General features: G+C 43.7%; 2 protein-coding genes across 7 annotated transcripts in view; one reads left to right on the top strand and one right to left on the bottom strand.

Annotated features, from left to right (window-relative positions):
• Positions 1–7,321, top strand: part of ANOS1 (anosmin 1) — a 192,454-nt gene extending 185,133 nt beyond the window's left edge. The window contains exons 13-14 of the mRNA XM_030837319.3: positions 1,694–1,835; positions 2,949–7,321. Coding sequence (XP_030693179.1) covers positions 1,694–1,835; positions 2,949–3,007 — 201 coding nt within the window. The 3' untranslated portion in view covers positions 3,008–7,321. The remainder of the gene's footprint in view (positions 1–1,693; positions 1,836–2,948) is intronic.
• Positions 1–14,910, bottom strand: part of LOC115842406 (uncharacterized) — a 523,008-nt gene that overhangs the window by 17,708 nt on the left and 490,390 nt on the right. The gene's annotated exons all lie outside the window — the stretch shown is intronic.

The following is a 14,910-nucleotide window of genomic DNA, read 5'->3' as shown; positions in this document are numbered from 1 at the left end:
CCACTAATTCCTTGGCTTGAAAAAAAAACCCATGTACAGGCTTCTACCAGCTCTAAAAATGCCCTTAGAATATCCAACTCCTGCTCCAAAAAGAAAAAGAAAAAGCAAACAAAAAAACCCTGAAATCCTGGAAGGAAAAATTCCATGGAATTGGAAAGTAATTTTTCTATGTGTGTATATATTAGGTTTTATTGAGTTTTGAGAAAAATGTGTTGGCATAAAAATAAACAAACACTGTTGGCTATGGGCATTGACAGATAGAGAGAGACAGACTGCATCTTAAGGAACACAGTTGGCTATGGGCATTGACAGATAGAGAGAGACAGACTGCATCTTAAGGAACACTGTTGGCTATGGGCATTGACAGGTAGAGAGAGACAGACTGCATCTTAAGGAACACTGTTGGCTATGGGCATTGACAGATAGAGAGAGACAGACTGCATCTTAAGGAACACTGTTGGCTATGGGCATTGACAGATAGAGACAGACTGCATCTTAAGGAACACTGTTGGCTATGGGCATTGACAGATAGAGACAGACTGCATCTTAAGGAACACTGTTGGCTATGGGCATTGACAGATAGAGACAGACTGCATCTTAAGGAACACTGTTGGCTATGGGCATTGACAGGTAGAGAGAGACAGACTGCATCTTAAGGAACACTGTTGGCTATGGGCATTGACAGGTAGAGAGAGACAGACTGCATCTTAAGGAACACTGTTGGCTATGGGCATTGACAGGTAGAGAGAGACAGACTGCATCTTAAGGAACACAGTTGGCTATGGGCATTGACAGATAGAGAGAGACAGACTGCATCTTAAGGAACACAGTTGGCTATGGGCATTGACAGATAGATAGAGACAGACTGCATCTTAAGGAACACTGTTGGCTATGGGCATTGACAGATAGAGAGAGACAGACTGCATCTTAAGGAACACTGTTGGCTATGGGCATTGACAGGTAGAGAGAGACAGACTGCATCTTAAGGAACACTGTTGGCTATGGGCATTGACAGGTAGAGAGAGACAGACTGCATCTTAAGGAACACTGTTGGCTATGGGCATTGACAGATAGAGAGAGACAGACTGCATCTTAAGGAACACTGTTGGCTATGGGCATTGACAGATAGAGAGAGACAGACTGCATCTTAAGGAACACTGTTGGCTATGGGCATTGACAGATAGAGAGAGACAGACTGCATCTTAAGGAACACTGTTGGCTATGGGCATTGACAGATAGAGAGAGACAGACTGCATCTTAAGGAACACTGTTGGCTATGGGCATTGACAGGTAGATAGAGACAGACTGCATCTTAAGGAACACAGTTGGCTCGCTTACGGACATGTGGATTATGAAGAATTCACACCACAAGATGTGCAGATGAAAACTTTAAACCATGGGAAAGTCTTGGGTTGAGGAATACAAAATGCGGTCCCAGGGGTGAGCCCTGAGACTGGCCCCGGCTGCCAAGAGCTGGGCTCTCACTGCCGAGGCTGCCCGGCAGGGCAGGACTCTAGCAAACAGGGACAGACGTTCGACCGACCACGCTGGGGTGTCAAAGCAACTGCACCTGCGTTTACACGGTGATCGCGGGCGTGCGGGCGGGAGGAAATGGGCAGAGAATGAGAGTCCGTCGTGTGGCTTTGTGGTCAAGAGGTGCCTAACGGGCGCGTCCTCTCCTGTCCCCCCTCAGGATCGCTCCGTGCTCACGGTGCCAGGTCTGCGGCCGGCCACCCTCTACCGTCTGGAGGTGCAGGTGCTGACCGCGGGCGGGGAGGGACCCGCCACCATCAGGACCTTCCGGACCCCCGACCTCCCACCCTCGGCTGTGCACAGTGAGTGCCGGGGGCCCCCGCCAGCTTTGGGGACACAGAGAAAGTCTTGCTGAAAAAACGAAAATCAACAGATCACTGCAGATTCCTACGGATAGGGAATTCTCTGAACCTGAACTTCTTCCAGGCCTTTGTATGTGCTTTTCCTGGCGGCCACGCCTGCTGCCCGCAGCCCACCTTACACGTTTGCTGGCCCTGCTCCCTCCTTCCTCCCCCCTCCCTCCCTGCCTTCCTTTCTGTTACTTCCTTTTCCATACTTCCATTTTTTTCCCTACATGATGCATGCTTTCTCCTTGTCTTTTAACCAAGATACACATGGGAGGGAAAAAAATCTATCATCTCATATCAATCTGAATTTTTGTTTTTTAAACTAAGATGTTCAAATATGACAAAATAGCAAATAGTATTTGGCTACGGAGCTTTTCTTATTACGTATATTGTTACTATAATCTATTACATGAATTTTCTTCATAACATGACCCAAATCAATCTACTTGACTTACTGCTACGTTAAAAATAATTGTCATGTATTGTTTCAAAACAAACAGTGAGCCTCTTGTTGGTTTTTAAATTACGCACCTTGCTTTTCTAGCTTAAACCTTTGACATGGCTTTTTAAGTTTATGTGTTAAGAAAACTGAGAAGTCGTTCTAGTTTTACTTGTTTTTTAAAAAATGATGGATCAAATTTGCCCCCCAATAGCTTTCTGCACTTTGAATTTAAAGGAAAAAACCATCACGTGGAAGAGCTCGATGGCCCCTTACGCTTATGAGGGTGAATGTGGTCCCCATGTGCCTCCACTGACATTCTGTGTAGTGAGAGCAGGGGTTAAGTTTTCAACTTTCTTAAGGAAATGCGAAGGATTCTGGCTTATATAATTGTGAGCCTAAAGAAAGGGGCTTGTCTTCTTTCTCTGGTGATTTTTTGGCGTTAGGGAGGGAACCAAAGCGCGGGGGGAAGGCAGAGAAGAGAGGGAGAGTGAATGTCTGTCTCTCTGCACGTTCAGAGCCGGGAGAGGAGGGACCTGGACGGGAGGGAGCGCGGGCCCGGGGCCAAGGCGTTCAGCCAGCCGGGGAAAGCACCACGACCGACTGATGTGTCTGTTCTGTCTCCCTAGGACCCCACCTGAAACACCGTCACTCACCCCATTACAGGCCTCCTCCAGAAAGATACTGACCTGTTCCCGGAGATGTCTGAACCCCGAGCGAGCGTGTAAGCTCGCAGAGCTTCGAGGACCGGCCGCGCCCGCTTACGGGGGCACCAGGCCTTTCCCATAGGACCTCCCGCCCCATCTAACTTTACTGCACTAAACGCTTCTGTCTGTCTCGGACGCGCCTGGACACCAGGGACAAGTGGTGAGACGGTGGACGTGGACACAGTTTCCTGTGAGCATGGAGAGAACACGAAGGCCAGGCCTGTTTCACTGCAAAATCTGTTTCCATACATGGTTTAGCTATGATCTCAAGTGAATTACTGCAGACCTGAGACTTCCCTGAATTTAGAGCGGCAAATTCTCAAGAGACACCGGCGTAACAAATACACAGTTTATACACGTAATAAGCATGCTAAGCGTACACATAGTAAGCGTCACGGTACTCAATAAACATTTTAAAATTAAATTATTGGTTTGGTTTGCAAAATCGACTGAAGACTATACGGTTTTTTGGCCCTATTTATTCAAATACTTCTTAAGACGATTTTTTATCACGTGATTTTTTAGCTGAAAACTTGTGACCTGAAATATGCCAATTAATTTAGACTTAAAATGTTCCCACTTCCAGCACCTAAGCTTCATTTCCTACAAAGGCAAAGAAGAGCGCAGCCTGTCAATGAGGGTTTAGGGGAGACATCCACAGCAGAAAGGAGTCAGTGCCTTACGCTGCTATCCAGAGTCTGCCTTGGAGAAACTAAAAGTCTTTTCTGGGGATGCTTTTTAACATTTCATCCTGTACTGTGAGAGATTTCCCTGATACGCTACTTACGCTTTTCCTTAATGTGGGAAACGGCTGCTGACGTGCTTTGCTTTGCAGCTTTCATGTACCTAAGACTTTGCAAAACCTCTTGCTTGAAATGAAGGAATCCCAACGATTGAATATTTTCAAATCTTCACTGAGATTTGCCTTTTCTTAACGAAAGCAAGCTCTTGACGTGGTAGAATACTGTCCGTAATGTAGAAAAGGCGGAAGGGCTTTGGTTGGTGGAGAAGGACAGCTACTTGCCTTTGACTAACCTTCCTTTACTCCTACAGATGTATTATTATACCTTATTTGAAAAATTTCCCAGGTTCCACGCTAAGCCCTCAGAGCATGAACGCAAGTCAAACACGTTGTCAGTATACAGTATGCAGGGTATGTCGCGGCAGCCTTAAACCAGAAATGTTTAGTTTAATATAGTTTTTTCCTCGAGGGAATACCCATATGTACGTTTTGAAACAGGCACGTATGTATGTGCGTCTGTGTGCTTCCGTGTGTATACATATACACATAGGCGCAAGCACACATACACACACTCAGAGACTCACACGTACACACACATACACCTTGAGGACGCATCTCTGAAGAAACTGTTTTTCCAGCTCAGCAATGGTGGATAAAGACACAGTTCTCCTACAGATCATTAGGGTCATCTATTTTCCCCGTCAGTATTGACACTATGAGAAAAGAGCAACTTAAAAAACTGAACATTTTAAAGGCTAGGCCTCCTCGTTTCATGACCTACACAAGTAAAACAAGGAAATTTTCAGTACCCTTTCCTTGGGTTTTCACGGTGGGACTTGGAACTGGTCGTTTTGTTACGTTTCCTGAGAGCCTGCGGGCGCCCTGACTGCTCCTGGTGGGGTGAAGAGGAGAGAGAACGTGTTGGCTTTTGTGAGGCTTCCCACTCTAAGAGCGGAAGCCATGCAGAACGCAGACAGACTCTGTTACCAAATCGATGCCTAGCCTTAGGGAACACAGTCTGTAGGCATGGATCCCTGAAAGAGGATACTGAAAACTGCTTCCCGTGCATTAAAATTGTTTAAAAGTCGATAAGGCAGACAGTGTTCTGCAACTTTGGACACGCGGCTCCGTGGGAAATCTCAGAACGGAAGTTCACGGCGCTTCCGGCTGTTTTTCTGCAGCTCCTAACGTGGCCTGGGATGGACTTTACCACAGGCTGTCCTGAAGTCACCTGGTTCCAAGAGTTCCAAATTTTGAATGGAGAGAACAGGAACGGCCTTCCTTTCAAACGCCCTTGAGCTTGAGCACACACAGAGACCTTCTCCGAAACTATGAGCTATTCTAGTGCCATTCCCAGCCTCTGAATTTCAAATTCTTAAAACTTCAAAAATGAAAACTTCACGTGATTGGCTACAAGGTTATCTTTTACCTTAATTTGTCATGAAGAAATCCACCAAGTATTCGTGCCAGCAAGTTTCTGTACTGTTGTATAGTTTAAAATGCAGGCGTATATACATAGATACACGATATTATTAAATTATTAAATAAGCTTAATTTTATAAAATTTAATTATGTTTCTTTTGTCTGGGTAAGAGACATTGAGCAAATATATTTTCAGTTCAGATAAAGGTTCTGTAGCTTACACCTCCCTTAAAATAATCTGAAGCAGCTCTTACGAGCATTTCATTCTGCTATAATATTCAATAATTTAAATTTTATTAGTGTTATTGGAAGAAAATTCTATTAGGCAATGAGAGAAACCTGAGTTTCTTTTACGAATTTCAGTAATCTTCAATAATAGTCAAATGAACAAAAATATAATTACTACTTTTTGAATTTTTAACATTTGAGTGCCCTAATAAAGGGCTAAAAAGATCTGTTTCTTATTTTAAAACACAGTTTTAGTGGCTGACTCTCCGATACGTTTTATGGAAATTAGATGCATTTCTCTCACGTGAGAAAAAGTATATTAACTGATAGTATTTACTCTTTAAAAAAACTGAGCTCGTCAAACATGATGTCATCAAAGACAGGTGGCTAATTCCATGTATATCGAGGCTACACGCGCTCTTTTTTTTTTTTTTGCGGTACGCGGGTCTCTCACTGTCGTGGCCTCTCCCGTTGCGGAGCACAGGCTCCGGACGCGCAGGCTCAGCGGCCATGGCTCACGGGCCCAGCCGCTCCGCGGCATGTGGGATCTTCCCGGACCGGGGCACGAACCCGCGTCCCCTGCATCGGCAGGCGGACTCTCAACCACTGCGCCACCAGGGAAGCCCCACGCGCTCTTTTTACTTAGAACATTCAGTCCTCAGTCATGGATTTATCTGTGCTACCCCTTATTCTAAGTGGCCTCCATGGAGCAATTTTTATAAACGAATGTGTGCCCTTCACGTCATCTAGTGTTTTAATATGATATATTTATGACAGGTAATTTTCTGAAATGTTTACTAAACAAAATTCAAAGTTGAAAAACAGATCTATGTCCTAGAAAGCTGAAAGAACCTATACCCCATCTATAGAGCAGGGTTTCTCCACCACAGCGCTGTTGAGATTTGGGGCTGCACGTTTCCCTGTTCGAGGGGCCCACCCCCTGGGCGCTCAACGCAGGTCTCCACCCAGCAGTTGTCACGAGCACCTCCCCCAGGGGGTGACAGCCACAAGCTCTCTAGTCATGGCCCGCGCCCTCTGGGGGGTAAGGTCACCCCCAGCTGAGAATCACTGCTTCGTAATGTTTACTGAACAGATGAGAATTCGCCCTGTATGAGGAACCCAGTAATTCGCAGGGGTAGGAACGGCTGGGAAGTGATTACACTGGACTACAAAGCCCTTGATTGTATCTTTTATCAACACTGAAAAATCCGATTAAAAGGCTGAATTCGGACTTGTGTCTGTATCACGTGAGTACAAATATTCATTTTGTCCTACGAATCGGTCAGTGTCATTTGTGATAACGGCTTATCTACTTAATGCCCTTTCTTACACCGTGTGCTGTGGAGTTCCTCAAGCTTACTCATTCCTACGATTGCAAATATCTCAATCTTGTTACGCAAACTTTGACTCGTGACCAGAACACAAAGGCTAAACATCTGTTGCATGTACTTTAAGATTCATTTAAAATATAAATGCATAAAGATGGCGACTCTTATCTACGGTTTTGCATGGCCAGACTGAGCTGCTTACCTCTACTGAACATTTTAGCAAGTTATACCATTCACAGGGTGATCAACAGAGGTCTGTATGTAAAGCTGTTACGACTTTTTCTCGACTTAATTATAGTGTGCAGATAACACAACGGCTACCTTCTCATCCAAATGGCCTGTAGAAATCATGTCCCTTAGAGAGGTCATTTAAAGTCAATATTTATTTATGTATGTAATAAAAAATGTTTGATTTCTGTGTGTGTCTATTATGTTATTTAGGGAGAAGTAATCTTGTAAAAAAAAAACTTGTAAAAAACAAAAAAGCACTGTAAATAGGCTGATACCCCGTGACTCATGATTTTCATGTTAGAGTTTGTACATACTGATTCCATAATAAAGGATTTTTAAACCCGCGCAGTGGACTAGACTCCTTTCCTGAACACACACGCACACGCACACACATTCTCTTTCCATTTAGAAAGAAAAATTAACAAGTTTCCTACGGCCCCAGAGAGATTGAAAAAGCCTCACTCTCCTGTCAGCATGGAGGGAATTGGAGGTCCGGTAAGTGCAACAGGGCAGCACGTCATCCTGAAGAAGGCGTCCTGGCCTTGGACGGTCAGGCTTCAGAGTTCTTTCACCACGTTTACAACCCTGACTCCTGATGGATTGGTGATACTTCCTATCAATAGTCTACAAGTTTACATCGCTCCCCGCCCCCAGGATGCACCCATGAAAGGCTAGGTATGTGCAGTGCAGATATGCTTTCACCCACACTCCGGTGTTTTCAACACCAAAGGCCACTGACGGCTGCGGTCTCCACTCCCCATGCAGCGTCTAGAGAGGTTCCTGGGGCCGCCACGCTGGCAGGCGCTCTGCCCACAGCATCTCCACGGGGGACTCAGAAGAGCGCTGTCCCATAAAACACGACTAGGAAGGTGTTAACGTAGGGAAGCCGGGATTATTTTTCTCTCCATAAAACCACCTATTCGTTTATTTATTAGACACTCACTCAGCAGAAATGTCCTTAGTCTCTGCCGTTGCCTGGTCCTGCCCTCCAGGTGGGATACTGACTAAGCATGGCAAGTGCCAGGTTTTCAGGGGTCTTCCTCTAGGAGAAAGAGACTGGCGATAAGTAAGGGCGTCGTACGTGTGAACAGCCAGGGGCTGGAAAGGACGCGCAGCGCCGGGTTAGGGAGCGGCCGTGGGGCGCTGAGGATGGAGTTTCAGGCAGGACGCACCGTGGGCTCACAGTTCAGCTAAGCCCCAAGGGATGGGAAGAAGCCGGGCGGGGGGGGACCCACACTGAGACGGGGGCACGGCCCTGGGGCGCGAGCCTCTCAGCTGTGCGTCTAGGGTCACTGCTGAGGGTCTTTGAGTCGCTTGTCCTTCCTTTGGTCTTTCCTAGTCGCTACTTCAAAGTGATGGGATTTGCCTGACAAAAATCACGTCATCGTTTGTTTTCTTTCTTTGTAATCAGAAGCCGTTACATGCACAGAGACTGAAAATTACTGGGCGCTCACCAGAACGAACAATGGTGATAGATACTTTGTAAACATTATTAGCAACACCTAAGAATCTGGACACAAACGGTCCCCTATGGCGTGACTGCATTTTTGTGAACTTTCTAAAACAGGAAAGTCCATGGAGGCAGAAAACAGATGGGCAGTTGCCTGGGGCTGGGGGGACGGGATGGGAAGTGACTACTTCATGGGGGACGGGATTTGCTTTTGGAGTTAGTGAGACTGTTTTGGAACTGGATAGAGGGGATGGCTGCGCACTTCGAACGTGAACTAAAGGCCACTGAATTATACACTTAAACTGGCCCAGTTTATGTCATGCGAGTCTTAACTTCAATAGAAACAAATACTGGCAATACCACCTAATTTCCGAACACAAACACACGTATATATCATATTCAGTTTCAGTAGTAAGTGAAACCTATTTGCAGGATAACTTATCCCTCTGATTTTCAAATGAAAAGCAAGCAGAAGTGACGCCACAGACGGAACGTTCCTGGTCTTGATCTTGACTAGGGAGTGTCTGGGTTTCAGTCCCACTCCTCCCGGGCATCCTGTCGGAGGTGGTGCCCCTCCTGCTGCTGAGCCCCAGTGCCAGCTGGCTGAGCCCCCGTCACCACCGAGGCTTCAGCACCGAGGTCCCACCGGCCCCGTCCCCCCCAGTGTCCTCCCACCTGGGATGCTGCCCTTGTCCAAGGCGGGGTCTGAGGCGTCACCTCCCCGCAGCTGCAGGGCCGTTGCCCCTCCGACTGGTGTCCACCCTCCCTGCTTCCAGCCACCCCTGCCAAGAGCGGAAGGACTGTGGGCTCCCGGCCCAGAGCCCAGGCTTGCGACTTACAGGAGAAACTCGACTTGCACACGTTCTTGACCCCCTGAGCTAGACTATGGGGCCCACAGCAGTGGAGGGCTGGTGGAGGGCCGTGGCAGAGACTCGAAACCAATGAACGTTTTCAGTATGGTTTCCTTTGGGGAGAGGCTTTCATGCAGGTGTGTCTCAGGAACGTGACTTTGTTATAAATCGGAGAACATGTCTACATACAACAGCCGCTTACGGAAAACGTCATGCTCAGCGAGGTAGCTGTGGGTGACAGGGAGAATTTTTAAAAGAGTAGGAACTGGGCCCCCTCTTGTGCTATGACACATGGAGTGTGATGGTCCCGTTCTACCCCCCGACCACCACCACTGCAGTTTTCAGCCAGATCGGGGGCCGACAGGTCCCGGGAGACCCAGGCCCTGGGCGACAGCACCAACAATTCAACTCCTGCAGCCACTGCGCCCCAGCGCCAGCCAACTCCACACTGCAGCCACGCACTAGGTCTGCAACAAACACAACGGACAAGGGGACGTGACCTTGGCCTGCCTCGGGGCAGGACCGCGGATGCCTGCACAGGCAGTGGGTAGGGTGCTGTGACTACGCGGGCCTCATTGCCCCACCCCTTACCTCCCTGGGGCCGGAGCACACACTTACGGGCAATGGAGCCTTATCAAACCTGACCTTCAAGGCTTCTACTCCAACGCCTAGGGAGCAGACCCTGCCCCCTGATAGGGCTGTGACAGCCGTGGAGCAAAGAGGAGGCCCCGCCCAACATCCAGTGCAGGCTCTGGTCACAATGCCCACTGCACCCCCTGTCAAGGGGATAACGGCCAGCACACCGAAGAAAGATGTGGCTGGCATCCAGACCAAAAAAAGTCCTCACGCCCAAAATACTGGACTCACGGTTTACATGGAAACACTCCCACATACAAATACCCCTTCGGACCACAGGAGATAACTGTTTCTCCTAAATTCACAGAGACAAAGAAAGTAAAATGAAAAAGCAGACAAACACACCCAATTAAAAGAACAAGGGCAGAACAGCAGACAGAAGACAAATGAAAAAAGTGAAGGCAGCATAACGAGATCTATTGGATAATATAAAGCATGCCAACCTACACATAACAGGGATCTCAGAGGGAGAAGGAAGAGAAAAGAGGATCGAAAATGTATGTCAAGAAATTCTGGATGAAAACATCCCAAACCTAAAGAAGGAAACAGATATCCAGGTACAGGAAGCACAGAGGGTCCCAAACAAGATGAACCAAACAGACCCACACCAAGACATACCATAATTAAAATGGCAAAACTTAATGAGAGGATTCTAAAAGCAGCAAGAGAAAAATAGTCAATTACAAGTGAACCCCGACAAGGCTACCAGCTGATTTCTCTGCAGAAACGTTGCAGGCCAGAATGCAGTGGCAAGATATAGTCAAAGTCCCGAAAGGGAAAAACCTGCAACCTAGGATACTGCACCCAGCAAGATTATCATTTAGAACAGAAGGAGAGAAAGAATTTCTCAGTGAAGCAAAAACTGAAAGAATACAGCAATACTAAATCTATCCTAAAAGACAAATGGAAAGGCTTTCTCTACATAGAAAAGAAGCAAGGATCTATAGGAAAGGGAAAATCACAATAGGAAAAGCACATACGTAAAAGGATTGAAGATCATCTAAGTAAGCCGGTACACAGATTAAAAAAGAATCAAAACAATTCTGTATAAGTGATTATAACTACAATTAACAGCAAAAGGATAAACAACATTAAGATGTAAAATAGGACATTAAAATCACAAAATGTAGGAGAGGGAAGTAAAAAAATGTAGATCTTTTAGAATGTGTTTGAACTTATATTACTATCAGTCAAAAGCACGTAGGTGTAGTTATGGGTTAACATACCCAGGGTAACCACAAATCAAAAACATAGAAGAGATTCACAAAAGCCAAAAAGAAAGAAACTCAAGCACATTATAAAAAAAACCCCATCACATCACTAAAGGAAAAACAAAAAAGAAGAAATAAACAGAGAAGAACTACAAAACAAACTGCGAAACCAAGTTTAAAATGGCAATAAGGACACACCTATCAATAATTACTCTAAATATCAATGGACAAAATGCTCCAATCAAAGGACACAGAGTGGAAGACTGGATAATAAAACAAGAACCTACAATATGCTGCCTACAAGAGACACACTTTAGGGTGAAAGACATATACAGACTGAAAGTGAGGGGATGGAATACCTATCAGAATGGCTATCATCAAAAAGAACACAAATAACAAATGTTGGTGAGGATGTGGAGAAAAGGGAACCCCTGTGCACTGTTGGTGGGACTGTAAATTGGTGCAGCCACTGTGGAAAACCATATGGACGTTTCTCAAAAAACCAAAAATAGAACTACCATATGACCCAGCAATTCCACTCCTGTGTATATATCCAAAAAAAAAAAAAAAAAAAAAACACGAATTCAAAAAGATACATGTACCCCAATGTTCACAGCAGCATTATTTACAACTGCCAATATATGGACGCAACCTAAGTGTCCATCAACAGAGGAATGGATAAAGAAGATGTGTACACACACACACACACACACACACAGAGGAATACTACTCAGCCATAAAAAATGAAATTATGCCATTTGCAGCAACATGGATGACTTGGAGGGCATTATACTAAGTGAAATATGTCCGATAGAGAAAGACAAATACTGTATGGCAAAACTTATGTGTGGAATCTAAAAAATAAGACAACCCAGTGAATATAACAAAAAAGAAGCAGACTCACAGATATAGAGAACAAACTACTGGTTACCAGTGGGTGTGTGGAAGGACAATATAGGGGTTGGAGACTGGGATATACAAATTATTGGGTGTAAGACAAGGATGTATTGTACAACACGGAGAATATAGCCAATATTTCGTAATGACAGAAAATGGAGTGTAATCTTTAAAAATTATATAAAATTTTTAATTAAAAATAAAGATCGTAAGTTAAAAAATAAAGATATTTTCCTGCAACCTGAAAAAAATGGGTCAATGATCAAATTTAAGAGGAAATCAGAAAATACCTTGAGACAAATGACAATGAAAATACAACTTTACAAAAATCTATGGGATGCAGCAAAAGCAGTTTTAAGAGGGAAGTTCTTAGCAATACCTGCCTTCCTCAAGAAACAAGAAAAATCTCAAACAACCTAACCTACCACTTCAAAGAATTAGAGAAAGAACAAACAAAACCCAAAGTCAGAAGAAGGAAGGAAATAATAAAAATCAGACAGGAAATAAACAGAGATCACAAAACCAAAAAGATCAATAAAACCAAGAACTGGTTTTTTGAAAAGATAAACAAAACTGACAAAACTCTAGACAGGCTCATGAAGAATAAAGGAGAGAGGACCCAAATAAACAAAATAAGAAATGAAAGAGGAGAAATAACAACTGGTACTGCAGAAATACAAAAAATCATAAGAGAAAACTATAGTTTTCTGTAGTTAGTTACATGCCAATAGTTACATGCCAACAAACTGGACAGCCTAGAAGAAATGGGCAAGTTTCTGGAAACACACAGCCTGCCAAAACTGAGTCAAGAAGAAATACATAACTGTAATAGACTGATCGCAAGAAGTGAAATAGAATCTATAAAACAAAAACAAAAACAAAACAAACAAAAAAACCTCCCAGCAAACAAAAGTGCAGGACTGGACATCTTCACTGGGTAATTATACCAAACATACAAAGAAAAACTTATACCTATTGTTCTCAAACTATTCCAAAAGATTGAAGAGGAGGGAACACACCCAAATTCTATGAAGCCACCATCACCCTGATACTAAAACCAGACAAAGACACTACAAGAAAGTAAAAGTACAGGCCAATATCTCTGATAAATATAGATGCAAAAATCCTTAACAAAATATTAGCAAACCAAATCCAACAATACATCAAAAGGACCATACACCATGATCAAGTTGGATTAATTCCAGGTTCACAAGGATGGTTCAATATACACATATCAATCAATGTGATACACCACATTAACAAAAGAAAAGACAAAAACCACACGATATTTCAACAGAAAATCATTTGATAAAATTCACTGTCTGTTCATGATTAAAAAAAAAAAAACTCTCACCAAAGTGGGTATAGAGGGAACATATCTTAATATAATAAAAGCTATTTATGATAAACCCACAGCCAACATAATTCTCAACAATGAAAAGCTGAAAGGCATCCCACTAAATTCAGGAACAAGACAAGGATACCCACTCTTGCCACTTCTACTGAACACAGTATTGGAAATCTTAGTCACAGCAGACAAGAAAAAGAAATAAAAGGTATCCAAATTGGAAAGAAAGAGGTAAAATGGTCACTATTTGCAGATGACATGATAATCTATATAGAGAACCCCAAAGACTCCATACAAAAACTATTAGAACTAATAAATGAAGTCAGCAAGGTAGTAAGATAGAAAATCAACATATAGAAATCTGTTGTATATCTTTACACTAACAATGAAATATCAAAAAAAAAAAATCAACAAGCCAATCCTGTCTAAAATTTCATTTAAAAAAATACCTAGGAATAAAGTTAATCAAAGAGGTGAAAGACCTATACGCTGAGAACTATAAAACACTGATAAAGGAAAATGAAGATGATTCAAAGAAATGGAAAGATATCCCATGCTCTTGGATTGGAAGAATTAATATTGTCAAAATGGCCATACTACTCGAAGGAATCTATAGATTTAATGAGATCCCTATTAAAATACCCATATTTTTTTCACAGAACTAGAATAATCCTAAAATTTGTATGGAACAACCAAAGACCCAGAATTGCCAAAGCAATCCTGAGGAAAGAGAACAAAGCTGGAGGCATAACCCTTGCAGACTTCAGACTATCCTACAAAGCTACAATAATCAAAACAGTATGGTACTAGCAAAAAACAACAACAAAAAAATCCCAGACATATAGATCAATGGAACAGAATAGAGAGCCCAGAAATTAACCCACACACCTATAGTAAATTAACCTACGACAAAGGAGGCAAGAATATATAATGGAGAAAAGACAATCTCTTGAGCGAGTGGCGTTGGGAAAGTTGGACAGCAGCATGTAAATCAATGAAGTTAGAATACTCCCTCACACCATACACGAAAATAAACTCAAAATGGCTTAAAAACCTAAATGTAAGACACGACACCATAAAACTCCTAGAAGACAACATAGGCAAAACATTCTCAGACATAAATCATAGCAATATTTTCTTAGATCAGTCTCCCAAGGCAAAACAAATAAAAGTAAAATAAACAAATGGGACCTAATCAAACTTAAAAGCTTTTACACAGCAAAGGAAACTATCAACAAAATGAAAAGACAACCTAATGAATGGGAGAAAATATTTGCAAATAACGTGACTGACAAGGGATTAATAGCCAAAATATACAAACAGCTTATACAACTCAACGACAAAAAACCCAAAAAACCCAATCAAAAAATGGGCAGAGGGGGCTTCCCTGGTGGCGCAGTGGTTGAGAATCTGCCTGCCAAGGCAGGGGACATGGGTTCAAGTCCTGGTCTGGGAAGATCCCACATGCCACGGAGCAACTAGGCCCATGTGCCACAACTACTGAGCCTGCGCGTCTGGAGCTTGTGCTCCGCAGCAATAG

This window comes from Globicephala melas, chromosome X (assembly GCF_963455315.2).
Source record: "Globicephala melas chromosome X, mGloMel1.2, whole genome shotgun sequence".
Taxonomy (NCBI): Eukaryota; Metazoa; Chordata; class Mammalia; order Artiodactyla; family Delphinidae; genus Globicephala; species Globicephala melas.
Note: the sequence above shows the minus strand (reverse complement) of the source record. Positions and strands in the feature narration are given on the sequence as shown.